The sequence below is a fragment of the Pagrus major genome, chromosome 16 (genome assembly GCF_040436345.1).
Source record: "Pagrus major chromosome 16, Pma_NU_1.0".
In the NCBI taxonomy this organism is placed as follows: Eukaryota; Metazoa; Chordata; class Actinopteri; order Spariformes; family Sparidae; genus Pagrus; species Pagrus major.
This window is the reverse complement of record NC_133230.1, coordinates 25,685,841-25,711,063: the sequence shown is the minus strand read 5'-3', so window position 1 is coordinate 25,711,063 and position 25,223 is coordinate 25,685,841. Positions and strand designations below refer to the sequence as shown.

General features: G+C 40.7%; 4 protein-coding genes across 6 annotated transcripts in view; 2 read left to right on the top strand and 2 right to left on the bottom strand.

Annotated features, from left to right (window-relative positions):
- The window catches only part of prkd3 (protein kinase D3), a 42,391-nt gene extending 42,048 nt beyond the window's left edge, over positions 1-343 (bottom strand). For all 3 annotated transcript variants that reach the window (XM_073483350.1, XM_073483351.1, XM_073483352.1), the window contains exon 1: positions 5-343. The gene's annotated coding sequence lies outside the window, so the exon portion shown is untranslated. The remainder of the gene's footprint in view (positions 1-4) is intronic.
- A 707-nt stretch (positions 344-1,050) lies between these two features.
- On the bottom strand, positions 1,051-8,393 carry mocs3 (molybdenum cofactor synthesis 3). The gene is made up of 13 exons (XM_073482690.1): positions 8,182-8,393; positions 6,991-7,123; positions 6,798-6,890; positions 5,896-6,016; positions 5,006-5,080; positions 4,702-4,819; positions 4,091-4,199; positions 3,931-3,993; positions 3,295-3,458; positions 3,099-3,146; positions 2,429-2,525; positions 2,202-2,309; positions 1,051-1,252 (listed from the first exon to the last, which is right to left on the bottom strand). Exons 1-13 carry the CDS (start codon positions 8,272-8,274, stop codon positions 1,095-1,097), a joined length of 1,380 nt encoding a protein of 459 aa, XP_073338791.1. The 5' UTR covers positions 8,275-8,393; the 3' UTR covers positions 1,051-1,094.
- Positions 8,394-8,951: 558 nt separating this feature from the next.
- Positions 8,952-15,809, top strand: qpct (glutaminyl-peptide cyclotransferase). Its single transcript, XM_073483354.1, has 7 exons — positions 8,952-9,114; positions 11,370-11,516; positions 11,772-12,053; positions 13,322-13,489; positions 14,076-14,175; positions 15,089-15,205; positions 15,290-15,809. Exons 1-7 carry the CDS (start codon positions 8,983-8,985, stop codon positions 15,469-15,471), a joined length of 1,128 nt encoding a protein of 375 aa, XP_073339455.1. The 5' UTR covers positions 8,952-8,982; the 3' UTR covers positions 15,472-15,809.
- A 3,000-nt stretch (positions 15,810-18,809) lies between these two features.
- Positions 18,810-25,223, top strand: part of LOC141011004 (connector enhancer of kinase suppressor of ras 3-like) — a 33,367-nt gene continuing 26,953 nt past the window's right edge. The window contains exon 1 of the mRNA XM_073484192.1: positions 18,810-19,018. Within this exon, the coding sequence (XP_073340293.1) occupies positions 18,967-19,018 (52 nt within the window). The 5' untranslated portion in view covers positions 18,810-18,966. The remainder of the gene's footprint in view (positions 19,019-25,223) is intronic.

Below are 25,223 nucleotides of genomic sequence, written 5' to 3'. Positions count from 1 at the left end.
TTACCTTCACAGTCAGCGAAGGGCGCTTTTCTTTCCATTGTGAGTGGACTGAAGAAACTTTGTGACTCCATCAACTGAGGGAAGCGGAGCCTGAACTTTATAACTCTGCACTTTCCTCAAGTCGCACAGCAAGGCGCAGCGTCGCAGCCTAAATGTGACAAACACCGACACAACTTCTACACACAGGCGCGCTGAGACTGACCGAGCCGTCCATTTATTTTCTCTTATCTTTTATTCCAGATTGTAAATTCATGCGCATCTTATTATCCTTCCAGCTGTGACTACTCCCCCCGCTAGACGAGGAGAAAAAAAGAGAGCAGCGACCGTCGCTGGGGCTTGGAGTCTTTTTATTATCTCCGCATAACTGACTTTCCATGCGCGGAGAGGAAAACTTGAACTACAGTCCCTGTGAAGCAATGGCGCCTCCGTTGGACCTCGAGCCAATGCGCATGTGCTTTTCTTTTCCGTTATTTCAACTTGGTCATGCCAAGGAAAAACTTTATTCAACACGAGCCGGATCGCTCTGTAATACACTGGTTTCCAAAGTGGGGTCCAGGAGTCCACAGGGTGCCCTGAAGGGGTCCATATGTGTCCCCATCACAATGAGGAATGGATTCATTTCACTTTGCTTTGATGAATAAATAAATAAAAAGTAGAGATTAGTGATCATAGCCTTTTTTGTCTTTACTGTTGACAGTTTAACAGAGGTTTACAGGAGAGAAATATGGTTGCGTGTGTGCTTAATGACCCTGACATGGAAAGTGTTCATTTCTAAGATATGGGGAAGTTATCAGTTCTATTAACTGGACTTCTAAGGATTGCCATAAAAAAACAGGAAGAGGGACTTGATTTTGCAAGGATGCTTACGTGTTATCTAACTGCCAGCTCGTGTTTTTGATGAACTGATACACAGCAGATTACACAACACATTTTGGGAACTGCTCCATTGTTTCACTTGTGAGATTTTGCAATCCAGTAATGACATTAAAGACAATTTACCTGAAAGCATGATGTTCAATGCACACACAAACAAGACAAAAAAACAAGGAAGACAAACAGAATGTAGTTTATTAACAGGAAAATATTTAAATGCATCAATACTGTGGAAACATGGGGTCTATTTTCTCTGCCCAGGCCATGAGACCTCCACAGATGTCTTTCAGTGTGATGCTGTCCACTTCTGATCCACTCATCTTCTCAATCACCTGCACCGCCTTCTGTGAGTCATTACCCATCTTACAGATCACGTACACTGAAGGAAGCAGCAGAGAGAAAACACAGAGGTAAGTTTGGTAACACCAGTGGATCTTAAAGACTTAAAAAAAAAAATCAGTACAGATGCAAATCACTACTAGTTATAATGTTTAACTGGTTCATTTCTTTGAAATGCAGGATTAACAAAGAAAATGTTTTCTTTATGTTATATATTCTTATTTTATTAATTTGATCAGTTTGCTAGATTCTAATAGTCTGATTCATGTTTATTTTATTCATCACTTTGTTAGACCTGTTCTGGAACCACGCACCTAAGAATTTTACAATATGTTGTACTGTGTGTATGACTGTATATGTGATTTGATTTGGTCTCACACAGAAAGGTAATACTTACAATATTATGTGAAATTGTGCTGTCCTCTGAGGACAGTTTGTTTATTCAGTATATGAAAATCAGTGAAGATTTGTTCGCTTCTCATTAAAATGTCTTCCTCAAAACTAACTTACTATACTGCACCTTTAATTATATTCAATATACTCAACTTTAACTACTTTCTATGATCAAAGAACAAAGAGAAACACTGTAAAGGACAAAAATCTGCACACAAATGAAAACAGTTGTTTTAGATTATTGACTATGCAGGAATAAGACCCCATATTAAACAACCAAGATGCTCAAAAGTCTACAAGGCTAAATTTAGCTCATTGATAAAGAAAGCTCAACACAGTGAATATCCACAACATCACCAAAATAACATCTTGAATATTAATTTCTCTAAAGCAGACCAGCTGCTCAGGTTGACCGTACTTGTTTTGGAAAAGGGCTCACCTAGCAACCCCATTACAACCTGCTACTAGCTGTCCAACCCAAGCGTCCAGCCCGGCAGTATGAGACTACACAGTGGACTGTGAATATGCACGAGTGGCTCTACGTGCCTGTTCATTTCAAACGTGTTCAGACCCTACATGGTGTTTTGTCATGTTACCTGGAGGCCGGCAGTCACCTGCCATCTGCTGTTTCAATTGGCTGACTCTCTCCTGAAGTAATCGGATCTGTTCGCTCTTCCTCTCCTCTAAACTTGAGAGGGGAATGTCTGGCAACGATATCAGGAGAATAATCACAAGGAAATGAGAAGCAGGATGAACATGAACAGACAATTCAGAATCTTGACAAAGTGAGACTGATGATGTGCCTCCATCTCCAAAAGGATACTGAGAGAGAAAGGTAAGCGGCATATATCCACCTCCACAAGAGGGCGCACGTCCAACAAGAGATGGGGCTCTGCATTGTCGATGATCGATTTATAATCCTGGAATTACATAAAACACGCATTGATGCACAAATATTGATTACTTTATAATCAGAGAGGTGTGGCTTTATCTTTTGGAAAAAAAGACAAAAATGTATATCTGCAGATAAACAGGGAGACCAAAATTACACAGCAAATGTTAAAATATTGCTTGGATTTGGTTTTCGTGGAGTAATGAAAATTTTAACTGTTTTTCCTTAAATCACAGGAAACAAAGCCGTTTTCTAACTGGGGCCCTGTGCACGATCTCGATTACAGCCCAATCAATCATGATCCCCATCTCTGCGCTTAATGACTCAGCGGGTTTGAAAGCGCCAATGCTGCAGAAACATAAACAGATACAATCCACTGCCACTGCTCTCGGTGCCAAATAGAACATATTATTCTTTCCCATAGAAAATCTGCAGGCACAATTTTAAGTCATTTCCCATTTGGGGCTGGGTCAGCATTGAGATGTAATCAGTTTATGAATGCAAATGAAAACGGGGAAAATTGTGAGTAATCATACAATAAACAGCGCTAAATGCAGGGAGTCACGCAATGGCCAGCTGTTCTGTGGTATATGTTCCCTACCTGTACTGTGATCCTCTGATCTCGGGAAAGGAGGTTGAGTTTGCGGCACTGAAACACACGGGAAATCAGGCAATGAGAGATTTCTCCTGTGATTACAGAATAACTGTGTTGTATTGAATGGCAAAGCGATGTATGAAGCACTTCTTATCACTTAAAGAAGTACAATTCCTGTCAAAATGTGTCTCTTATGACCAACCTTATCTGTGGCAGCAGCCCCACAGAAAGCCTCGTAGTCCCCCAGCTGGGTTACACTCGGGTTTTCGCCACACACTGCACAGCCGGCCTGCTTGGGCCTCAACTTGATGGACCTGAATCTGGCATCCTGGGCATCAAACATCACCAGCTGCTGGCCGCAGGAAGCTGCCACGCCCGGTCAAGGAAAAGGCCACTTTGCGTAAAGCATCACCACATTGCTTGAGTCAGAGAATTGGTTGTCATGTTCTCCTATCTGTGTGTGAACTCCATTGCAACATGCAGCCATTTCAGCCGGAAAACTGTGCAACACTTCACTGGCTGACGTAAAAGAAGCCAGGTGTTGCCGTGACAGAAGACAGGATAAGACAAGTTTATTCTCTTTGTCTCAATATTAACATGGGAACACTGTAACCACAACAGAGTCATAAGAGCTCTCATAGAAATGGCTAATGTGGAGTCAGCAGAGTACAGAAAAAACATTTCTGCCCGTTTTTGTTTTATTACCAACTTTGCTACAATGAAAACCCTTTCAGCAGTTCTTTGTTGATTCACGCAGCTGACTCGCAGAAAATCCTGATGTAAAGCAACAAAATGGCCAAAGAAGGTACTGTATGTAATTTGGGAGGGAAAAGGATACAGCCTTGTCCAGAAGCGATCTTGAGGACTTCCAAAGCTTGGAAGCAGCCCATTATCCCTGGAACTGAAAGAGAAGTGAAATATTTTTACCAACAACTGTCATTTATACAGACTGTTCTCTTCACAAAGTTAATGGTTTCTAGGCAAATAAGGGGACTCACCCACTCCTAACACCCCTCCATCAGAACAGTTGGTCACGGTCTCTTGGGGTGGGGGTACTGGGTACAGACATCTGTAGCAGGGGCCTCCACGGTAGTTATATACTGTCAGCTACACACAGAGACACAGTAGAGTTGGGATCGATCCAATCCAGTATAAGTATTGATACAGATACTGACTTAATTCACTCATTGGATATCGGACAAACGTCACCAATCCACATACAGATCCTGATTCCATAGTGTGGTGTTTTTACGAATTATAAATATGTACTAATGCAATTTTTTTAATTAATTTGTAATTAAACTGATCTACAAAGATATCCAATAGTCCTCATATTTATCCGTCTCCCAGAATTCCATGAGTTAGAAAGTCAGTAAAGTTGGCTAACTCAATGATATGTCCTTAGTTTGGAGATATTTTAGTGTTCAAACACAGAAAAGCAAGACAGCAACTTGTATCGGTATAGGATATCAGATATTTATATATCAGAATTGGATTGGTACTGAAAGGTGGATCGGTGCATCTCTAACACAGAGCAAGATAAAGTAGCATTACAAATCGAGAGGAGCTAGAGGTATGTTGCTACAGTAATGCAAGATTTCTAACTCACCTGCCCCTCCATTCTCAGAGCACTCGCTGACACCAGAGGCTTGTCACTGAGCACACAGGCGTCATTCACCAGGTAGCGAGTGGGGACATTGTCTGAACAATCAGCCACAATGTCATATATGAGGTCAGCGAAGTCAAGGTGTCATCACAGACAGAGTTTATATCACTGCTTAGTCACATTTACACATTTCATAACTGAATATATAAGCAGGAAAGCATGGAGCAACATGATAATTGGCAGCTGTAACATAGATTAATGACAGAGATTTAGCCAGTGTCAGGTTGAGGACATTGCAGCAGGATACTGTTGAATGAGTTGCAAGGCGTTCTCTGGCGAGAGCTGCAGGTGGTAGGGAATACACTCAACTGTTGAGTTCAACCTGCAGACATAAAGTCACATACAAAAATATCAATTAACTTCTTAAGAAGTCTGGTTTGGTCCTCCATGATTAGCAGCTACAATACAAACAGAATAGTATTTCAAACAAGCATCTTATAACAAATATCAGGGCCATGGTGGCTTGGTTAAACCCAGATCAAACCACAAATAGCATGTGAGTTTTAAATCTGACATGGGATCTTAGTCACATGTTGGCCCCTACTCTTCTCTCTTCCTCCTAATCTTTACGGTCTGCTTCAGCTGTCACAAAGTACATTTTATGAAAAACATGCATTATCACTCAACACTTGTATTGGAATTGTACGATGCATTCAGTGAACTATCATTGATTAACAATTACGATAAAAAGTAAGAGGGTGGTAGTGTCTGTGTGATACAACACTGTCCAGGTTCTTTCCTACTCATAGAAATGGCGCCCTCATGTGGTCATTTGCTTTACAATGTGTATGGAAACCACAGTAGACCCACTGTTTGGGAGAAAGGCACCAAAAACAGCTGTCTCTAAAATAACATGTTTACACAATATTTGCAGACTGGGGAGAAATACACAACCAAATATAACCTGTGGTGAGACTGGAGAGCGCCAGCGTGCATTTATACAGCAGCCAAAGGGTCACAAAACACTTAGAAATACACCAATTATCATAGTTACAGAACATTTACTAATAACATCAAAATACTAACTTCTCTGTTTCAGGTCTGTCTGCAGGAGCACATTTCTCAAAAGCTCTTTAGTGCTTTTGGAAGATACTGATATTAAAGTGCTTTGGACCTCTATGTACTGTCATTCAGTACCTTTTAACTGCATTGGCAGCAGACAGAGCCTTGGCTTGGCCTCGGTTCTCCTCCCCATGAAGCACCTGTCTGTGCAGGTTACTGAGCTCCACCTCGTCATAGTCCAGCAGGCCCAGGCGCCCTGCAGAGACAGAGAGAAAAACATGTCAGTCAGAAATACTGATAATGGAGGAAAACCATGAAGATTAAATTCTATAACAGGGAATACATTTTACAACGCTTTGGCACTTTTTTTTATCGTTAGTTCTTGGTCATTGCCCTCTCTCAAAGTTGTAGGAATGCACCAATGTATCAGCTGAGCACTGGTATCAGCTGACATTTGCCTTGTTGACTGCTACCAGCCCACTGGCAAACAAGATGGCATTTACCGATAACAGGGGCCAATGTTTATCTGTTGCATCATCAGACCGTACGCTAATGTTACGCAGGCTCTACGAAAACTTCTATAACCCTTTCCTACACAGCTTTCCTCAGTTATCCCCCCCAGCTAGTTATACAGCCAAAGTGTTGGTTAAAATCACCTGAGGCAACAGGTTATATAATTTAGACATCAAAAGAAAAACATACTCACAAAATAAATCTTAAAATAAAAGTTTTGAATATTACCAAAGAACTCTGTGTACACGATTGTATTTATTAAACAGCTCTAAAAATGAGTAGTGTAATTTATTTCTTTTGGGAATGTAAATTGGTAATTTTGGTTGCTACCCTCTTCCCCACAGGTACATCTACATTTAGTTTGCCACTTAGATCACTAATGCTAGACCATGCTTAAAGGAAAATGACAGCTCAACAATTACACCAATACGGCACAGTTATTTCAAGGATAACGATTGAAGGGTTAATGATTTAATTTGTTTGCCACAAGGTCAAACTGATCATTAATCAATTAGGTTACCTACCAATGCCTGCTGCTGCCAGATACTGTGCCAGTGGGCAGCCCAGTCCTCCACAGCCCACAATCAGCACCGATGTCTTGGATAAGTTTAGCTGACCTGTGGACAATCAAGATTCACTCTGTTGATGCCATAATTCTCACTTGACATAATGCTTTCTGTACTGTGCATCAGAATGACACTCTGTAGCCATCCGTACCTTGTACACCCAGCTCAGGCAGGAGGAGCTGTCTGCTGTACCGCATGATGTCCTCATTGCTGAGGGCTGCTTTGGCTTTCAGGGGGGTTAGTGGTGTCACTTTGTCATGCAGCTGCAGCACTGAGGCATGGCTCTGATATCACACCAGGAAGAGTTATTACACAAGATGTGAGAAACAAGCTTAAACAGGAGCTGTTAGCCATGTGGCATCACAGCCCTCTACAGTCTGCTTTTATAATATACAGTATTGAGCTACACTTATATTGCTCTTTACATACGTTTATAGCCCATATGTCTGACATAAGGAGCTATTTGGGAAACGCTCCATAGGGAGGGATTTAAGTTGCTTGAAGGATAAGTCATTATATACTCAGCCACATGCCAATGGAAAGTCAGGTGAAGTTTTGTAGTCCACAAAACATTTCTGGAGCTTCAAAGCCAAACAGAGTTACAGCATTCTTCGAAACAACTGAAGTAGATGGGGACTTATTTTGAAAAAAAAAAAAATTAACTACAGAGAAAAAGCATAAAATGGCTCCACATAAGGCATAATCAAAGTCTCTGGAAGCCCTGAGATCCCAAATTGATGTGAAAAGACATTATTACACCCTCGAGGTGCAGTCGAGCTCATGCAACCACTTCAGACGCAGTGCATGCTAACACTTTTAGCTTAGCAGCCGCAGTGAAGTTTTCAACTTTAATAACGGTGTACATGACATCTTTTCAAATCAATTTCGGATCATATGGCTTCTGGCTTGGATTTCCATGGACGAGCTGTATAAACCCATTCTATGTTTTCTTTTGGATGTTTTGTTACATTTTAAAACAAGTCCCCATCTACTTCAGTTGTTTAGGATAACGCCGCAACTGTGTTTTGCTGTGACGCTCCAAAAATGTTTTGTGGACTATGAAACTTTACCCTTCTTTCCATTGGCAAGACACTGAGCAGATAATGAGTGAATTTCATTTCTGGGTGAACATAATCCTCTAAGTAGCATTTCAGCTGTAATGAGTCAAGTGTGCTCTATGTCATGAAACATCCAGATGTAGTTTGGACCCTTTAAAACACTGAATGAATGAATGCTAAACTGCTGGATATAAAATGAGGCAGAGAGGTTATAAAAACACATTTCTAACACAAATTTAAACAGCTAATGTCACCCTTCATTCATTCAGTTGAGTCTGTCGTACCTTTTCCAGTTGTGCCAGTTTATTCTTCAGAGCAGCAATCTCATTCTCTTTCTCCTTGAGCTGTGCCTTCAAGCAGCACACCTCTTCAGCCATGACTGCTTGTACGAAGGAAACACATGCAGCTGCAACAAATGTGTGTACCAAAAAAAGACGCTACAGCTCTGAGCTAGCTATAATGTAACTTTTTAGACAGGAACATGTTTACATTTGTAGCACACCGGACAGACTTCCGGGTTGACCACGTGACGCTGACACCACGTGGTAGGACGTACGAAGCGCTGCTCTCCCGCTCACATAAAAAAGCAGATAAATATAAAATCCTGTGATGTACTTTTATAAAATAAAAATAAAAGTAATTGAAGCTTTAACATAGACAAACAAATAGCTCATAAAAACTCATTAAAAAAAATATGAGTTTCTATATATAAGCCTGTGTGTACTCACAAGAAATATATCTTTTTTTTCTTTTTCTTTTTTTTTTTATTAAACATAAAGCTCCCGGCATAATGGGTCCACTTAGACAACACGTCTTTTAACCTACAGGCTGTAGGCTGTAAATATGTTGATCTATTGTTGAAAATTAGCAATTATCAGAGGGAGATATGTGCTCATTACAGTGTCTTGAACAACCATGTGCTTCCTGAAGCTCTCTCTCTCTCTCACACACACACACACACACACACACACACAGACACACGTACACACAGCAGTATAGTGACGCGCTGTGGTTTAGAGAGCCACGGGTCCTCCTCCCTCCTGCCTTTCACATGATCTGTAAGCTCTCACAGAGGAGAGACAGGAATGTGGAAAGGAGCGTCAGCAACGATGGCTGAGCGCAGCCACTTTGCCTCAACAATGCGTTTATTTTACACTGTGACCATCTGGGTGACAATCATCCACTGCACCGGCGGAATTCCCTGGACACAGGAAAAGGTAAATAAATCCAGAGGATCTGCTTACATTTTGTGGCCAGGCAGTCATAATGTTTTATTTAGACACTCAGGAAACTGAAACTTGTAACCTCCTTTTGACAAGGCTAACTGAATGTTTGGCATTTTCAATTGACTCTTAGTATCTCATTTACTTTTTTATACTTTTTAAAACATATGAAGGCTATTTGAAATTACGTGAAAAACAATTACATTCATTTCTGTTTGTGTTGTGCTTAAGATGGAGATAACCTGTACTTGACCTATTCAATATGAGAAAATGAAAGCTCCCAGATTCAGTTTTGATATATACCTTCATGCATATATTCATTCATGATATTCCAGCACTTTGCACTCTTTCCCGGCACTATTGTGTAATTCTCTTGAGATGCACCTGGGTATGCCTGGCCATTCATGTTCCTCATTTATGCTCTTCTTCTCCTCCTCTCCTCTTTGCCTAGTTGCTATGGCAGCACAGTCATCATCATTGATCCTCCAATTGCAGGTCTTGGTATTTATAGACCTTAAGTGGACCCCCTTTTAACCCTCTCTGAGCCCAGTGCGCCCCAGCTCTTTGGAGGACTACAGTCAGTCTGTGCGACCACATAATTATACTTTGTGCAATGTGTGCCGCACTGTAATTACAGGACTGATGTTTGACTCAGACAGTTTGGCCCAAGTCATACTGTGAACAGGTTTTGTAAGAGCGTGTTTATACTTCGATTGTAATGACCAGAGTAGAGGAATGTGCCCTCCCCTGTTGCCCGACACAGTAAAGTGAAACCAAATTAGGAGGAAGAACAAATGTCTCCTGTGATTTCCAATAAACAGTTCTTCTGTCTGAAGATCTTAATTAGATTTCAGGCAAAAATTACCAACATATGCTGGTTCCTGCTTCTAAAATGCAATGATTTGCTGTTTCATGTCACAGTGAATTAAATGTCTTTAAGTTTTGGGCAAAACACTTCATTTGAAGATGTCAACTTGGGCTTTGGGTCTATGTAATAGTGTTTTTTTTTTTTTTTTTTTTACTGTTTTCTGACATTTTAAAGACACATCCATTAATTCATTGATAGAAAAAACAACACAATGACAAAAAATTGCAGCATGGATTTGATGATATGCTTCTAATTTCAATCATATTGCCAATTAAGGACTACCAGCAGGCCCCGTTATTGAATAGCTTTGACTATCCTCTGGGTTCGGTCTGTTACTAAGACAACCACAGCTCTCAGCAGGTGAACTTTGAGACCAAATGAAAAAAGAGCCATGGGATTGGAGAATCGATATGTTTTTTTAACCCATGACTGCAATTTAGCATGCATCAGATCGACCCTGACAGCTTGAAACCTGAATCCAAATCCATACTGTCATTGCTTAGGTTGCACAAACTGGTTAATCTGCTCTTGTACAATCATGCCTATTTCCCAGAGTTGTTGACAGGCACTCTACACTCAGTTCAGTTCCCTGCTTTTCTAAAGTAGCCCTTGTGTGTATTTGAAAGCCATTCAATCAATGTCTATTCACATTGTCTGAGTAGCTCTTGTGTCTCTTTCTGAGGAGCTGTTTGAGTAAACTTCCCAGCTCATCTAAAACACGGTGCTTGATACAAATTTTAGCACAAGATGAAATTGTTGTTTTTATATGTTAACCTACCGTATTGCTTTTTTACACACTGTCATGTACATGTAGGTGATGTATATCTTTCTTAAGATGGGTTTTATCTCCAGATGTCCCATGCAACTTTAAAGGGGCACTATGTAGTTAAAGAGAATAAAGTCAAACTCAGAATTTTAATATTTACAATATTAATGAGGTTATAATACAAACTCAGAATTTTTTTTGTTTTTTTGCTGTGACTGAGTAAAAAAGATGTTCCCAGAGGACAATAAAGTCCCCAGAACAGCCAAAACACAAAAACACAAAACTACATAGTGCACCTTTAAACTTGAACAAAGTGCCACTCTTGGCAGACATAGTGACTGTTTTCCTGTAACGCGAGTGTTGTGACACACCAAATTCAGTGACTCTGCATGCTATTTGTCAATCACCTTGTTGCTCAATTGAAATGCATCATATGAAGACTTCCCCTTCTCTGACAGGAATAGTTGTTGAAGCATTTCCATGACTGACACTGACTGAAAATAGGAGTTAACGCTGGTTGATAATATTCCATGATCCATACTCTGTTTGCAACACTGCAATTGACCCCAATTCTACTTCTCATCCATTTTGTTTCCTTCCTTTGGTTGTGTTCAGCTCCATCACCGAGCTCTCACTCTATCACAAGATGAGGTCCGTACCGCCCTGTCTCACACTGACCTGGGACAGATGTGGCTGAGGGACTTGAGGCCGCTGCTGGTTACCAGGTATCCAGGCTCTGCGGGCAGCCAGGCCGTGCAGCAGGTTAGTTTATTCTCAGTTTCTCTGTATTTCAGATACAGAAACATTTACACAGGCAAACATGTAACCAACCTTGAAACATGAACTGTGTCATGATACAACCATATTTTGCAATAAATGCCAAGAAAAGTGCTAAATCTAGTTGCTTTTACCTCATGGAAAACACAAAGTAGTGTTGACTGAGAACCTTCATCAACACAAATTAGTGTTCTTGCTGAATGCTCATTAGTAACGAGTAATACCTGTGTGTGTTCATAGCATATCAAAACAACCTTGGCTTCCCTCGGAGCAGGCTGGGAAGTGACAGAGGATAAGTTTGTGTCACAAACACCCTACGGCCCCCTGTCCTTCACTAACTTAATTGCCACCCTCAACCCGTCAGCCAAGCGCCGCCTGGTCCTGGCCTGTCACTATGATTCCAAGTACTACCCACCACAATGGCATGGGAGGGAGTTCCAAGGGGCCACTGATTCGGCCGTCCCCTGTGCCATGATGTTGGAGCTGGCCCGTGCCCTGGATGAAGAACTGAAAGCTCAGAAGGTGATGACCTGCAGCATGTGATTTAAAGCTACAACATGCAATTAGTTAAAGGTTACATAATGCATTACAGATCTGTCTGTCTGTCTGCATGGGCTTTTCAATGGTACTGACGCCACTTTGAGGTGTGTATTAGCTTTTGTGGTTGTGACTAGCAGTGAGGAGTTGTGGTCATGAATCACAGGCAAGTCAGACAAAAGCTACATCAAAAAAAAAGTCTAAACATCACCGGTTGCATGAACTGGGTGAACTTCACTGTAGATTTTCCTTATGTCACGGATCAAGTATTGGATTGGGTGAGTCTGAAGAAGGTGATTCTAGCAACACATTTCCCAGGCTGCAAGGTAAATCAGTTAAATGTAAATAATAAGGTTGGTGTTATCTTTATTTCTCCTGTTGTCAGAATTGACCTCCTATAATAGCTGGACACTGTCATTTTTTAGCTAAAGTTATCAAACCACAGTGCACAGTGCAATTTTGGAATTTTACGGGACTATTTTCTCCCACGGATTAATACACACCCCAATTGGATTGACCAGTTACACAGAAAACACTTGGTTTTGGTCTTTTCATGGGATTTGTTCACAATAAGAAAAATGTATAATTTTGCCAGCCTTATCCTCTAAGCATTTTCATTGAGTGAGTCGATTAAGGTTTATGGTTTTGCTCAATATACGTAAAATGTATGTTTCACTTCGTTGGCAAACACCTGAGGAAATTCGCTAAATTTAAATATTCTTTCATATTAGACACCCAACAACAACATTTTTAATCCAAAACCTATAATTATCGTGTCTTTTTATAGGAATTAACACAAATTTGCCACCAACAATATTTATTTGCACTACAAACAAGAGTCTCGTAAGGAAAACACTTGGTATTCATGTAGCTTGCTCTCTGCCCTTTTCCTGATTCACAGTTGAGCTCAGGCCCCTGTCTACTGGGCGTATGGTGACGGGGCCTGTGACAGGGCAGGATCAGCCAAGGGATGTGTTTATCAGACTCAGCTGTCTGTCACAAAGGTCACAGTGGGAATAGGAATCACACTGAATACCAATACATTATCTGCCATGGAGGCAGACACATAATCAATATCACAGCTGATAAATGACTCATTATTACAGAAGGGTATTTTTCACAAAATTAAAGGCAGAAAGAAAACCTCAAGCAGTGTCTGTGTCACTATACTCTCATAACCACTAGGGGGCAGCAGAACTCTTTGAATGTAAACTCTAGTGGCACGTAATGACTTCTTTTTACCTCCCGTGTAGATTTCCAGTCCCGACCTGACCCTGCAGTTGCTCTTCTTCGATGGAGAGGAGGCTCTCTTCCAGTGGACCCCCACGGACTCCCTGTATGGCTCTCGCCACCTGGCCCAGAAGATGGAGACCACCCCACACCCCGCCGGAGCCACGGACACCAACCAACTCCACGGCATTGTACATCACAATTCCATTTACTACTCACCATTCTCTGCCCAAACTACCAGAGATTAGCATAATCACTTAATCACACTCAAGATCATCCCTTTGTTAGCCCACATCAATTTCAGGACAATCTGCTTAACCCTGATCTCCTCTAACACACACAGCCCACACAGGCACCTCAGCAAGGGAGCTGCATGTCTTAAATATATTTGTGCTTCAAAGCCATACATTTTATCATCTGGGAGGATAACAAACATCATTTATTATACAGTGTATGATAACAACATGTCACATTAATTGGTGTAAGTTTTTGTATCCTAGCTGTGGAGAGATAGCACAACTGTTAATCAACACATGTAGACATTCCTGTGGGGACAGACAGAGATAAAGCAGACCATATCTTAAAGAAGCTAGTGTGTGTGCAGGCCTGTAGACAGACAGAGGGGTTTTTGTGTGCCTTGCTGAGATAACAGAGACTGATGTCAGTGTGTTGCACCACCACACCACGATTGCTATGGGAGTGGGCTTCTTGTGAGGGACTTATCTTCTGGATGGTACCTCATGGTCGCTCTCCCTCTCTCTGTTTCTTCTCCTGCAGGATCTGTTTGTGTTGATGGACCTACTCGGGGCTCCCAGTCCACGTTTTGGCAACCAGTTCCCCAGCACAAAGCACTGGCTCTCCAGACTGCTGAGCATTGGTGAATAATCAGATGTTTTATTAGAACTTTAAACACCAAGTAGGTCTGTTTACTTTGTCGAAGGTGTGCCACAAGCAACTGGAGTCACTTCACAATCACAAGTCATTAATCAGTGGTGGAAGAAGTACTCAGAAATTTAAAAAAATCTAAGTAACTGTAGCACTTAAATGAATGGAAATAAAGTACAATATTTGCCTCTGTAGTGGACTGGAGTAGAACTAGAAAGTATCTTAAATTGTATATACTTAAAGGGGCTCTATGTTACAATTTGTGGCAATTGTATTATGTATTAATCACAGTTTTTAATGGCCATTTGTGAGCTGATTGTAACGTGACTTGAAAAATGAAACCTTCTCCGTCCCTCTCGGTTGCCTATACAAGCCTGTGGACAATTTGTTTATGTTGTTTTAATTGTTTAATTGTTTAAAATGTATGTTAGTACAGTACATTAGTACATTGCATACATTGCATACATTATTTGTCACACTGTATCTTTTACTTATTTTTAGCTTAAACAGAGCTAACAGAGCATTAAAGGCCCTGATAATCTCTTATCTTGAATTAGCTTCTTAGCTATGGGTGCTACTTTAACATACTAGTTTTGATTATTAATCATGACAGATTTCTGTTTTTTTTTATTTTTTGTTTTGCTTTTCTCACTTTTTTGAAGTGGATGAGGCTTTGTTTGATAGAGGGGATGTCCCGTTTTTCTGTGCCCCCATCAGGATTTACCAACATTTTAAATCAAATGTGATTTGTGAGGTTGTTTGCTTCAAATCAAAAGTGATCAAACCACAGGCTTGATGAAGTAAATCAGCTCATTCTTGAATTGTTGATTTATTAAACTATTGATAAAATGATGCTTTTGCTCTTTAAGTTCAACTAATAGCTGTCCTCCCTCTTACATCCTCAGAAAAGCGTTTACACTCCATGAACCAGCTTGTGAATCATCCCAACAGTGTAGAATATTTCTGGCCCGATGTACCTGTTGGCCACATACAAGATGATCACGTACCATTCCTAAACAGAGGTAACACTAAATACTACAAATATGATTCCTACAGTATATTGTGCAGCTCTGTTGGGTGTTCACCTTTCTGTGCCTCTCTGTCAGGTGTACGCATCCTCCACCTTATCCCGTCCCCCTTCCCGTCTGTGTGGCACACGTTTGATGACAACGAGCAGAACCTGGATCGCTCCACCATTCAGAACCTCAACAAGATCCTGCAGGTTTTTGTCCTGGAGTACCTCAACGCCAGACCAACCATCGCTTCAACCCCACAGAGTGCCCCATAAAAACCTCAGCCTACCATTCGACAACTTTTTGATGTTTCACTGTAAAGTAAAGACCATGGGCTGTTGTTTTAAAGACTGAGAGAATAGATTATTTTGAAAGCTCCAACAATATGTATTCCTTGCCTTATAATCGAGACGTGGGCTTGAGACACAGCTCTGCACATCAGATGGGTGCCAACTGCAGACATAGAGAAGATGGTTAGAAATGCTTGATGTTGACTACATGGACAAGTAAATTTTTTTATTTTGAAGATCTTGTCTTAACATACGTTGGCTCATGTACGTATATGTGAAAGGTATTTTCTTGCCAAATGGGTTCATAAATGACTTCAAGACTCTGAAGCTTCATCTTCCTTTCTAGGCCTTAGCAACAAGATCAGTACACAGGATCTCCTGTGTGTTTTTTTACGACACTGCTCTCTTTATATCCACATCAACCCCTCCTTTACACTGTGAGGAGGCATCTTAGTGTCAATGCTAATGTCCAGGGTCTGGCGCTTCAAAGAGAGGGGAAGAGGGCAATGCAGACGTAAAACATAATAATTCAAAAGCAAGTCAAAGCTGTTGATAATTTCATTATGAGTTCCTTTGGGAACATCCAGAATCCCTGATCTGTTATGTACTATGATAAATATACTCAATATGGCCACCCACGTGATGCTACCAAAACATATGCGGCAGAATATATGGCAACAAACACGTGAGACAGTGTCAGGCTGTGTGATTCAACTTCAGGGTACATGGTATTTCCTCTCCTACAGTAAATCTGTTCAGTGTTTATAGAGAAAACCTGTCAGCGGCAGGAAGTGGGTTTATTTGTATTATAACAACATCTTAAGCCCTTCATATCCTGTCATCTTAGATAGTGAAGTGGATAACTTCCTGTGCTGATGTTTCATGTGACTGCCTTTGTTTATATGCCATTATTAGCCCCATTTTTAAATGTAGATCCCACAATAATATACAGTGCCCGAACCTGGACTTCCTTTGTTTTGAGACCGAAATAAATGTTGATTCAGAATACGAAGGAGATCATGCAGAGTTGTTTTTTTGTTTTTTTTTATCTTTACATCTGTTTGTTTTATTGTGGATTTAGAAGTTGATTTTACTCTGATGCTTGGTCTTTTTGATTATAGTGACCTCAGACAGCAAGAATAGCCAATACAACTCTTCCAGTCTTATGTGATGCTCAGGTCTTTCTCCCTCTCTCAGCCTTAAAGCTTTTAGGCCTTCTTCTCCTCAGCAGACCAAAGCCCCCCATCCATCCCTCTGCCTCACCTCGACCACAATCCCATGATTCACTTAAGCCTATCGGGGAGGACCATCCCTGAATTCCACACCACCCAAATCCCCTTCAATCTAGCCCACTCCCATGAGAACTGAACGTGGCTCAGATATATTTGCAATGCCTGCCAACAATATGCACAAACATACTGTATATCTTGTCTTGAGGGAGATTAAATGTGCTCAAAGAGCCATTACTCATCTGAGACTGCAATGTGCTGTAAAGTTTCCTCCCAGAAAGTTGTGAAATCTGTGCGTTTTAATCCTTTCTCTGAATGTTTGCAGTAGTAAAACAGCTCTGCAGCTCTTCACCTATTCTTTGGTCTCATACTGTGTTGATCATGCTCATCTTCTCCTCTTTCATTTTTGTCCCTGTCAGCTTTGCATTAGTTTTCTATAAATGCTTTCCTCAGGCATTCTACCTGTCAGTCATCACCAAAATTACTCAGCTGAGATGTACAGAAGAAAAAAACTTTAATTAACTTTAATCTTAAGAAAAGTCTCTTATTCAAAATATGTCTTAGTTCAGTCCAACCAACGAGGACACCAGCATGTTGGAACAAGGAAAAAGAGGGGAAGCAGAACAAATTGTTGTACAGCACTGTAGTGGGGCTTCCAGTATTTTTTGCCTGACAGCAAATTGATGCGTGCCCAGCTTTAATAACAGCCGAGCTCTAATCTTTGGCTGATTACAGTGCAGAGCGAACAACAGCTTCCAGCTGTAGAGTAAGGCAGTGATGGGAAGGTCGGGACTCTCCCATGCAAGGTGTGTTTCAGAATGTTAGAAAACAATAAGCCTGTCAGGATCCATAATAGTAAAATGACTTGAAAATACATACAGCCATTACATGCTGGAGTTGTAACACTTCAAAGCAATACATAGAATACATATTTATTAACATATATATGTTAATGAATATGTATGTATCACATATATATTATTTGTAAACACAATACATAGACGTCATCACATCAAAACTGGTATTCCTTCAAATCCTGTTGATAATTTTAGTTTTTAACATTTTCAACCAAAATTCTTACATATTGCACTTTTAAAGCAACCTTAAATTTGGGGTGTTTTCTAAATGAGTTACTGAGATTGTTTACAATGTGAATCATTGTGAGCAAATCTATGTGGATAGCAGGGCAGCCTGCTAGTTCATGCAAAGAAGCAATTTACCAACAGAGGGCAGTAGTGAGTCATATTCAGTTTAGTGGAAACTTAAGTGTACTTCTGCTTCTGGTGTTTTTCTTACACGGTATTATATATTGGTGAATGCAAATATGATTGTACAAATTTAGCTAATACCACACTAATGACTTTATCTCATGTCAGCAAGGCATTGTCAGTGTGTTATGACCCATGAATATGGCCAATAATATGTTTAAAACATTGTACAAAATTATGCACTGATATTTAACTGTGACCAGCCTTAAAAATATATATAGACAGACTTACAATAGGCTATAATATATTCTTGCATGATTTCTTTTTTTGCAGGAGCAACAAAATATCAACTGTGCAGCACACTGTTTGATGTGTACACGCCTCCAGTTTTAAGTAAGGGCGGTGAAACCATATGCTGCATTCACGCGCTCTGAGTAAACTCCTAATTCCATGTACCAAAGAGGGAAACACAAGCACACGAGATCGTTAATGATACGATAAACTGTTTCGTGATGGTGTTCAAGCATTTTTGGCAATAAAGAATTAATAATAACTTGAATAATTATGTTTAAAAAAATTCTGTTGCAAAATCAATACATCTCGACATAAATTAGTTACAATAAGCATGCATAATTGTGAAAATGTGAATACATAACTATTTAAATTAAATTAAAACATATTAAAAGAACATAATATATAACATTATTCCTGTTTATCTGTCTAAGAGGGGGAAAAAAGTAATCTTAGGGCTTACTGGGTCTTTATTTTGCCTCGAAGTTGTGATTTTTCCCAGTATTCCCGGCAGCCCTTGAATGCAGCACTGATCCCAGGCCGGTCTGTGAGGAGCGGTGGTGGGGATTTCATTCCAGCCTCCAGTCCCGCGTGTACACAGTCGTTCAGCGGGTGACCACACAGAGACGAACAGCACCGACTTGTTGCGAGAATGTGACAGTGTAACATTTTTTTTTATCATTTAAATTTGTAGAATTACGTCGCCAGTTTTTAGGCACATTTTTGTCTCGGGTGTTTGTGTCAAAGAAGCCATGGAGCCGATAACAAAGTGGACACCAAAGCAAGTTGTCGACTGGATGAAAGGTAAGTTATGTCCCGAGCACTTCATGTGTAACGCCAATTTACATTTTTTGACAGAAACAGTAGCTCTTTAGAGACTTTACTGCTTTTCAAAAAGCTTTTCCGTCTCAACTCTGAGTCGCTCTTCAGATATGTATCTCGAGCTGGTTTCGTAGAAACTGCTCCTGTGTGTCAACATACCTCCACCGAGGCGTCAAACAATGGGACTGCATTTATTTTACTCTCACTTACAGATGTCAACAAGCTGAGCAATTTCACTTAAAATTAGTTGTGTAGTCCGTCCTGTGATACGGCTTTTCAATTGCTGCTCATTGTCAATGTTTTTATTGTATTGTGTGTTATTTTTCTGGGTGACAAGCATAAGCTCACTTCAACACTATACTGTACAATTTGCCTCCCTTCAGAACCTAAAGAAATGTTGGATTCAGTCCCAAATGCACTAGTGTTTAAACCTTTCTATGCCAGAAATCCTAAAGTTAGTATCACTTCAGACAACAGACTCAGTTAGCTGGCACATTTTGCCCCAGGGTCTCCAATTTAAAACCAGTTTTGTTGTCATGTGAGGAATGATAGTGAACTCACACTCATTGTAACCATTGTTTTAAATTAAGTATTAGATGTGTTACCAGTGCTCATTTTAATCCTGACCTCAGTTATGAAAGCACTGCCTATTGTGGCAAACTTGCTCCTTATGAGGAAGCCAAAATGATTGGAAGCCCATCAATCATTTTGCAGTCAGACTTCTATTTTAGTGCTTTTTTTGGATCTGACTCTTAAAAAAAAACATACCTGTTTCAGGCAGTGAGAGGCATGCCTGCTATGGTAATAGTGACATCAGTACGCTTTGAACTTGAGTTCAGTCACAACATTGGTATGTCTGGTGAGACACAGCAAATGGTATGTGAACTATGGATGGAATTGGTCATCGTTCCAAACACATAAAACAGTGAAGTGTGTTTATATTAAACAGGAAACGGAGTAATGAGCTGTTTATACAGACAGCGGTGGGACTTTTTGTCGTTTGTCTCAAGGACATTTGGAAGCTTCCCAAAACAAATCATATGTGACTTCCTTTTTCTCAATTTGTATCACAGGGCAAGCTCTTTTGTCATTAATTGGAGCTATGACAGTGTTGTAGTGCTGTTAGTGCTGATTGAAGCATGTGCTCATCCATAGTTAGGAGCTAAAGGGGATTGTGGAGGGGTTAGTTTCAGTGTGTCCAGTGAAAAGAGCCCAGCCAGGGCACGCATGGATGGAGGATTAGTTGTCTACACAGGCCCCATTGCTGTCAGTCTCCTGCAAATCTGACTCAGCGTTTGTCTCTGTAGGTTTTAACCAGTGGATTTGCAGAGCCCTACGAACATGGTAGAAGTGAGCGAACTGAAATGACAGCAGACCAGTCATGGGAATAGTACATACATTCATTTCACATACAAACCATGCCTTAACATGAGCATCAACCTACATTTAACCATTTATACCAAGTGATTGGTATTGATTCATTATTGTTAACAATTTCATTTAATCAAAGGTGGTCACTGCAGTGTTGTCTTATCAATCAAGATTCAACAAGAGCCAATGACGCAGCTTTACAGTCATTCCCAAAATGTAACTTTCCTCATTGTGGTTTAGCAAGGCTAAATAGCCGTTTGCTTTGGTTAGCGGCGTCATCAGTGGGTGTAGACTACAATTACTTTGGGAGAAACTGAATATGCCTTTAAGCAGTCAGAGCCACAAAACAAACACACTAAACAACTAAAATTCAAAATACAGCTCCACCGTTGGTTATAATTTAAACCATTTCTCAGATCACTGATTGGTCTGACTTCCACCTGCTGGGTCATATCTTCAAATTGAACTAGGGCTGGGTGGTAAGACCTTAAAATATTGTTGTGATATTTTTTATTCAGTATTGCGACACAATATCACAATATTTTGACCAAACACCTTGACAACGATATTGCACAGTACTGACTATTGGTACTTAAAAAGAAATATTAACACAATTAGATTTTTGATAGATACAGTACTATGGATATAATAACTAAGTGGGTAAAGGCAAGTAGAACAGTCTAGAAAGTTCAGAAAATGACATCACTTTACTGTTATGCTGCCTTAAAAACCAAGGAAAGATAACACTTATGCCATATCACAATATAAGGATATCCAAAATCTAACATATATATTCTCATATAACAATAACGATAGAATATTGATGTGAGGCCCAGTGCTAACTGAACATAAAATGAACATGATTACTTTTTTTTTGTCTCTCTTTATGCAGTAAACTTTTGAAAAGTTAAAGTAGCAGCTTGTGCGCCACAATTTTGTTTAAAACATCTTAGCGTCCAAGAGCAGCAAAGAATGTGGCTAAGAGAGGGCCAGAAGTCGCCAGCTGTTTCCACTGAAAAGAAAAGGCCTTGTGTTGTCCTCGGTGACTGCTGTACAGTACACAGCCACAACATAGCATGTAAATACTGATATTGCTTGACTGAAGAACAACTTGTGTAATCCTTTCATACCAAAGACAAGCAGCATCAAACTGAAGTAAATCCCATGTCGAACACAGGGTCATGGCCTCATGTTGACCTGTTCACACCAATGGTAAACATAGGTGTTTCAAGAGTTGTTGCGCATCTGTGACAGAAGTAAAATTAAACTCCCAGAAAGCACTTATGAAGACCTTCTCTCTCATTTGCCTCAGGTTGTTTTCCTCAGTAGGACAAGGCCTTTTTTGTGTATTGAGGCTGTTGTTAATCACTTGCATTGTTCAAGGAGATCAAGCGGTGGTTGGTGGATGTTTATTGCGAGTGAAAGGGCGTAGCTTCTTTCAGTTTAAACACTGTTGTTTTTTTGTTTGGGGACTGGAGGAGATGCCCTGAAGCACATTTCATTCAACTCAAGCTCTGATCTTCCAGCTGGACGTGTGGTGTCGTGTGAATGGTATCATATGTGTCATGTGTGGGACTCCTTACCCTGGGGGAAATATGCACTTCATTCATGCACAATCAGTAATCCAATTAAATGTTGTTTTTGTTGTTAAATAGTTAGATTTGAAGAAGTATATCCAGTGACTCAGAACCCATCTTCACAAAGACGAAAGTTTAAGTCATATGCTGCTAGTCGTTTTCCAAATATAGTCCCCACATGGGCAATGCCTCAGCTGAGGAGAGCTGAGGAGAGCTGGCACCCTTGAGGGAATGTTTAGCTCAAACTCAGCTGAATAGTTTCTCATTTACCAAACATACTTTTTCCCCCCCTCCCCACTTGTCCACTTTGTAGTTACTGGGAGTACGACTGCCAAGTTTAACAAGGCATCCCAAACATGCAAACCTGCACAACTACTGTCTGACTGAGTGGCTTTTATCCAAACACCCTGGATATCCTCCAGCATTTGCTATACTTAAATACTGGCTAATCAAATTTCAAAGCCCTACATCTGGAAATGGATTAGCCATGTGAATTTTAGCAATGGGTTTATTTTAAGCAACAAGTCGTGATTTAATTCCTACTGATCTAGTTTGGCACACATCTATACAAGGCCTGGTGCTATTAGTTTATCAGTGATGGTTGTGGAGATGGTTGTGTGCTTGTGTGTGAACATTACCCATAACCAGAGGTCTGATATGAATGGTCAGATGGAGGTTAGACACGTGCTCGTTCCCAGGTCATGCAGTCATGTGGATGGAAACAAGAGTAGGAGCAAGGGTGTGTGTGGCAGCGTCCTGCCTCTCAGGTAGCACCAAAGTGCCAAGAAGGCAATTATCTTGTCAGAGAGGTGGCTGACATGTGCTGAATGTGCTTTTGTCTTTGACCAAGTGTGTGCTTGGAAAAATAACAGCATTGTGTCCAAGTCTGCACATAGTGAATGACTCCACTGATGGGTACCTTCAGCAGCCTTATCTTTAGAGATGATAGTGAGGTGTGGGCAATGATGGCCTATGATCCTTATCTGGCTAAAACAGAGACTTCCTAAACTGGAGTGTGAACAGACGTTGTGCAGACACCTCACCCTTATTAAGGCATCCACTGCCTCTGTTTTAGCACCGACTCTATCGGACAAGTGAAGTTCTATGTTTGGACAGCCTCCACAGGCATCATTAATCCATTTTAGCAACCCTCACACTGTAGGCTGTGTGTATGCAACAGGGAGGACAGGTGTTAAATTAATCTAAACATAGGACTTAAGAACAGCGGAAGTCTGTGTCCCTTCTTGTGGCCTCACGTACACATAGAAGTAACACAGTGAAATAACTGAAGGTCATTCATGCCTCGTCATCCCTTAAAGTTAAAACTTCTCTTTGTCATTTACCAATTTCCAATCATCCAGCCATTCAGCTTTAAGAAATGATCTATTGTGTTCCACTGATGGGCAGATAATAACCATGTTACCTTTCAATAGAAAATGGCCTTTAGACTTCAGGGGAAGTGCTGTAAGAGGATTCCCCCTAGGGAGAGGTGACTGAAAGGGTTTGCTGTGGTTTCGCTTCTGTCGGCCCCTCCATGGCCTGTTTCTCACACGGCCTGGTGTCCCAGCCTCATAGCCTCAGGAGCTCCAACATATGGGGACTTCTAGATAAATCATTAATAGGTAATGTTACTGTTCTTATCTAGTGATGAGGAGACAAAGACAGACACAAGTCTGTGTATTTATCAATTTAAAGGTCTTCACAGTTGAGACGGTGCATTCAGCTTTGATATTATGTTTTGTCAGTACACAGTAATGATCCATTATATGTGCAGCACTTTATAGGGGTGATTTTAAAAAATGTTTTTATCAGGAAACCAAAATCAGTTTGCATTTGCATGTATACCCAACGGTTCTCCTCTCAGTGCCAGGAGAGGAGACCAAGTGTCACCTCGTATGCCTGCCAACCTGGGTTAGATCAGTTTGCTTTTCATTCAAATCTGAAATGTGCATTGCAAATCTCCCAGATGATCTCAGCTTAGCAGGACCTGCAAGCTATTTGGCCGTGCTCAGCCCTAAGAGCATTGGCCCGTGAGGTGCCATGCTTAAGCCATGGGAATAAAGGTTCAAACCTGTGGTGCCACAGCGGGTGCAAATACGGGTCACACGCTGACCGACCTCTCGTGCAGGGATGTCAAGTGCGTGCGCTTGCCCACACTCACTGGTTTATCTCATGTCATGATTGTGCCTTAAGGCTCACTCTCACAGTCATGTTATTTAAGTTTTTTTTATTTATTTAAGTCTTTAATTGCTACTGACCCAGATCTGTGCTTGCATGTAGATTCACACTCGTACAGAGAAGAAAAAAGGAAGTGAATGGCTCTGTTGGTATTGCTATCAAAGCACTGCTAATGCATTTATGCTCAAATAACCACAGAACATGAGAGGAATGCAGTCAACTGCTGCCATTTTCCTTCCAAACCAACAGCTCTGTGAATGAGCAGTCAAAACAGGTCACACATGCCCTGTGTTGCATTTGGGGCCACCAGTTGCTTTTAAAGGATTTAAAATGCTGGACTCAGTCGAGTTTGATGGTCCCCGTCGCTGACCAAATACACACAAAGCTCACCAGCTTACACTGTAATGGAGTGTAATGTCATTATGATTATGTAGTGATCTGTAGTTTTATGAACTGTTAGCCACTCTTGGGTTTAGCAGGGCACTTGGGCAGATGCCAGAACAGAGCGTGTTCAAAACATGTTCAGACTAGTCCATATTCTCATTCATTCGTGCACAGAGACTTACTGAATTCCTGTTTAGCTATTCACACACTTTAAAATTCCCATCCACATAGGAAAAACAATCTTATAGTTGAACTTTAAGAGAATCTACTGACTTTCATTTCGCAATCTGCTATGTTAACAGTTGGATAATAGCATTGTTTTGGTATTAAATTAGTAATGCAGGACGGCTCTCAATGCTTTGTGTTTGTGTTTTCATTTGCTGTGACATGTCTCTGATCCTTTAGCTCTCGTGCTGACTTGTTACATTAGAGTGTGCTGTAAGTTAAGGCAGTTGTAATGGGTTAGTCTGTCTTTTCACAGCATTGACGGCGCATTGATGAGCCCCGAGGTCCATTATCAGCATGGCTCCATGAACCATGAATGGATGAAAGTGTTTGTTTTCACCAGGAAGCTAAAAAACTGTATGGTTAAAGGGAAGCCCCATACTTTCCTTGCAGTTACAGCACACAAAGGTGTATAGCACTATATTAATGAAAGGCCTTAAAGCTGATAAGGA

Bases quoted from the DNA above. Each gene is read 5' to 3' on its own strand.
- mocs3 (XM_073482690.1), bottom strand. From the start codon at position 8,274: ATGGCTGAAGAGGTGTGCTGCTTGAAGGCACAGCTCAAGGAGAAAGAG. The intron at 7,124-8,181 runs GTACGACAGACT...GTGTGATATCAG, and splicing joins AACTGGCACAACTGGAAAAG to AGCCATGCCTCAGTGCTGCA. The intron at 3,147-3,294 runs GTTGGTCATAAG...CGTGTGTTTCAG, and splicing joins GGGCTGCTGCCACAGATAAG to TGCCGCAAACTCAACCTCCT.
- qpct (XM_073483354.1), top strand. From the start codon at position 8,983: ATGTGGAAAGGAGCGTCAGCAACGATGGCTGAGCGCAGCCACTTTGCC. The intron at 11,517-11,771 runs GTTAGTTTATTC...GTGTGTTCATAG, and splicing joins GCAGCCAGGCCGTGCAGCAG to CATATCAAAACAACCTTGGC. The intron at 12,054-13,321 runs GTGATGACCTGC...CCTCCCGTGTAG, and splicing joins AAGAACTGAAAGCTCAGAAG to ATTTCCAGTCCCGACCTGAC.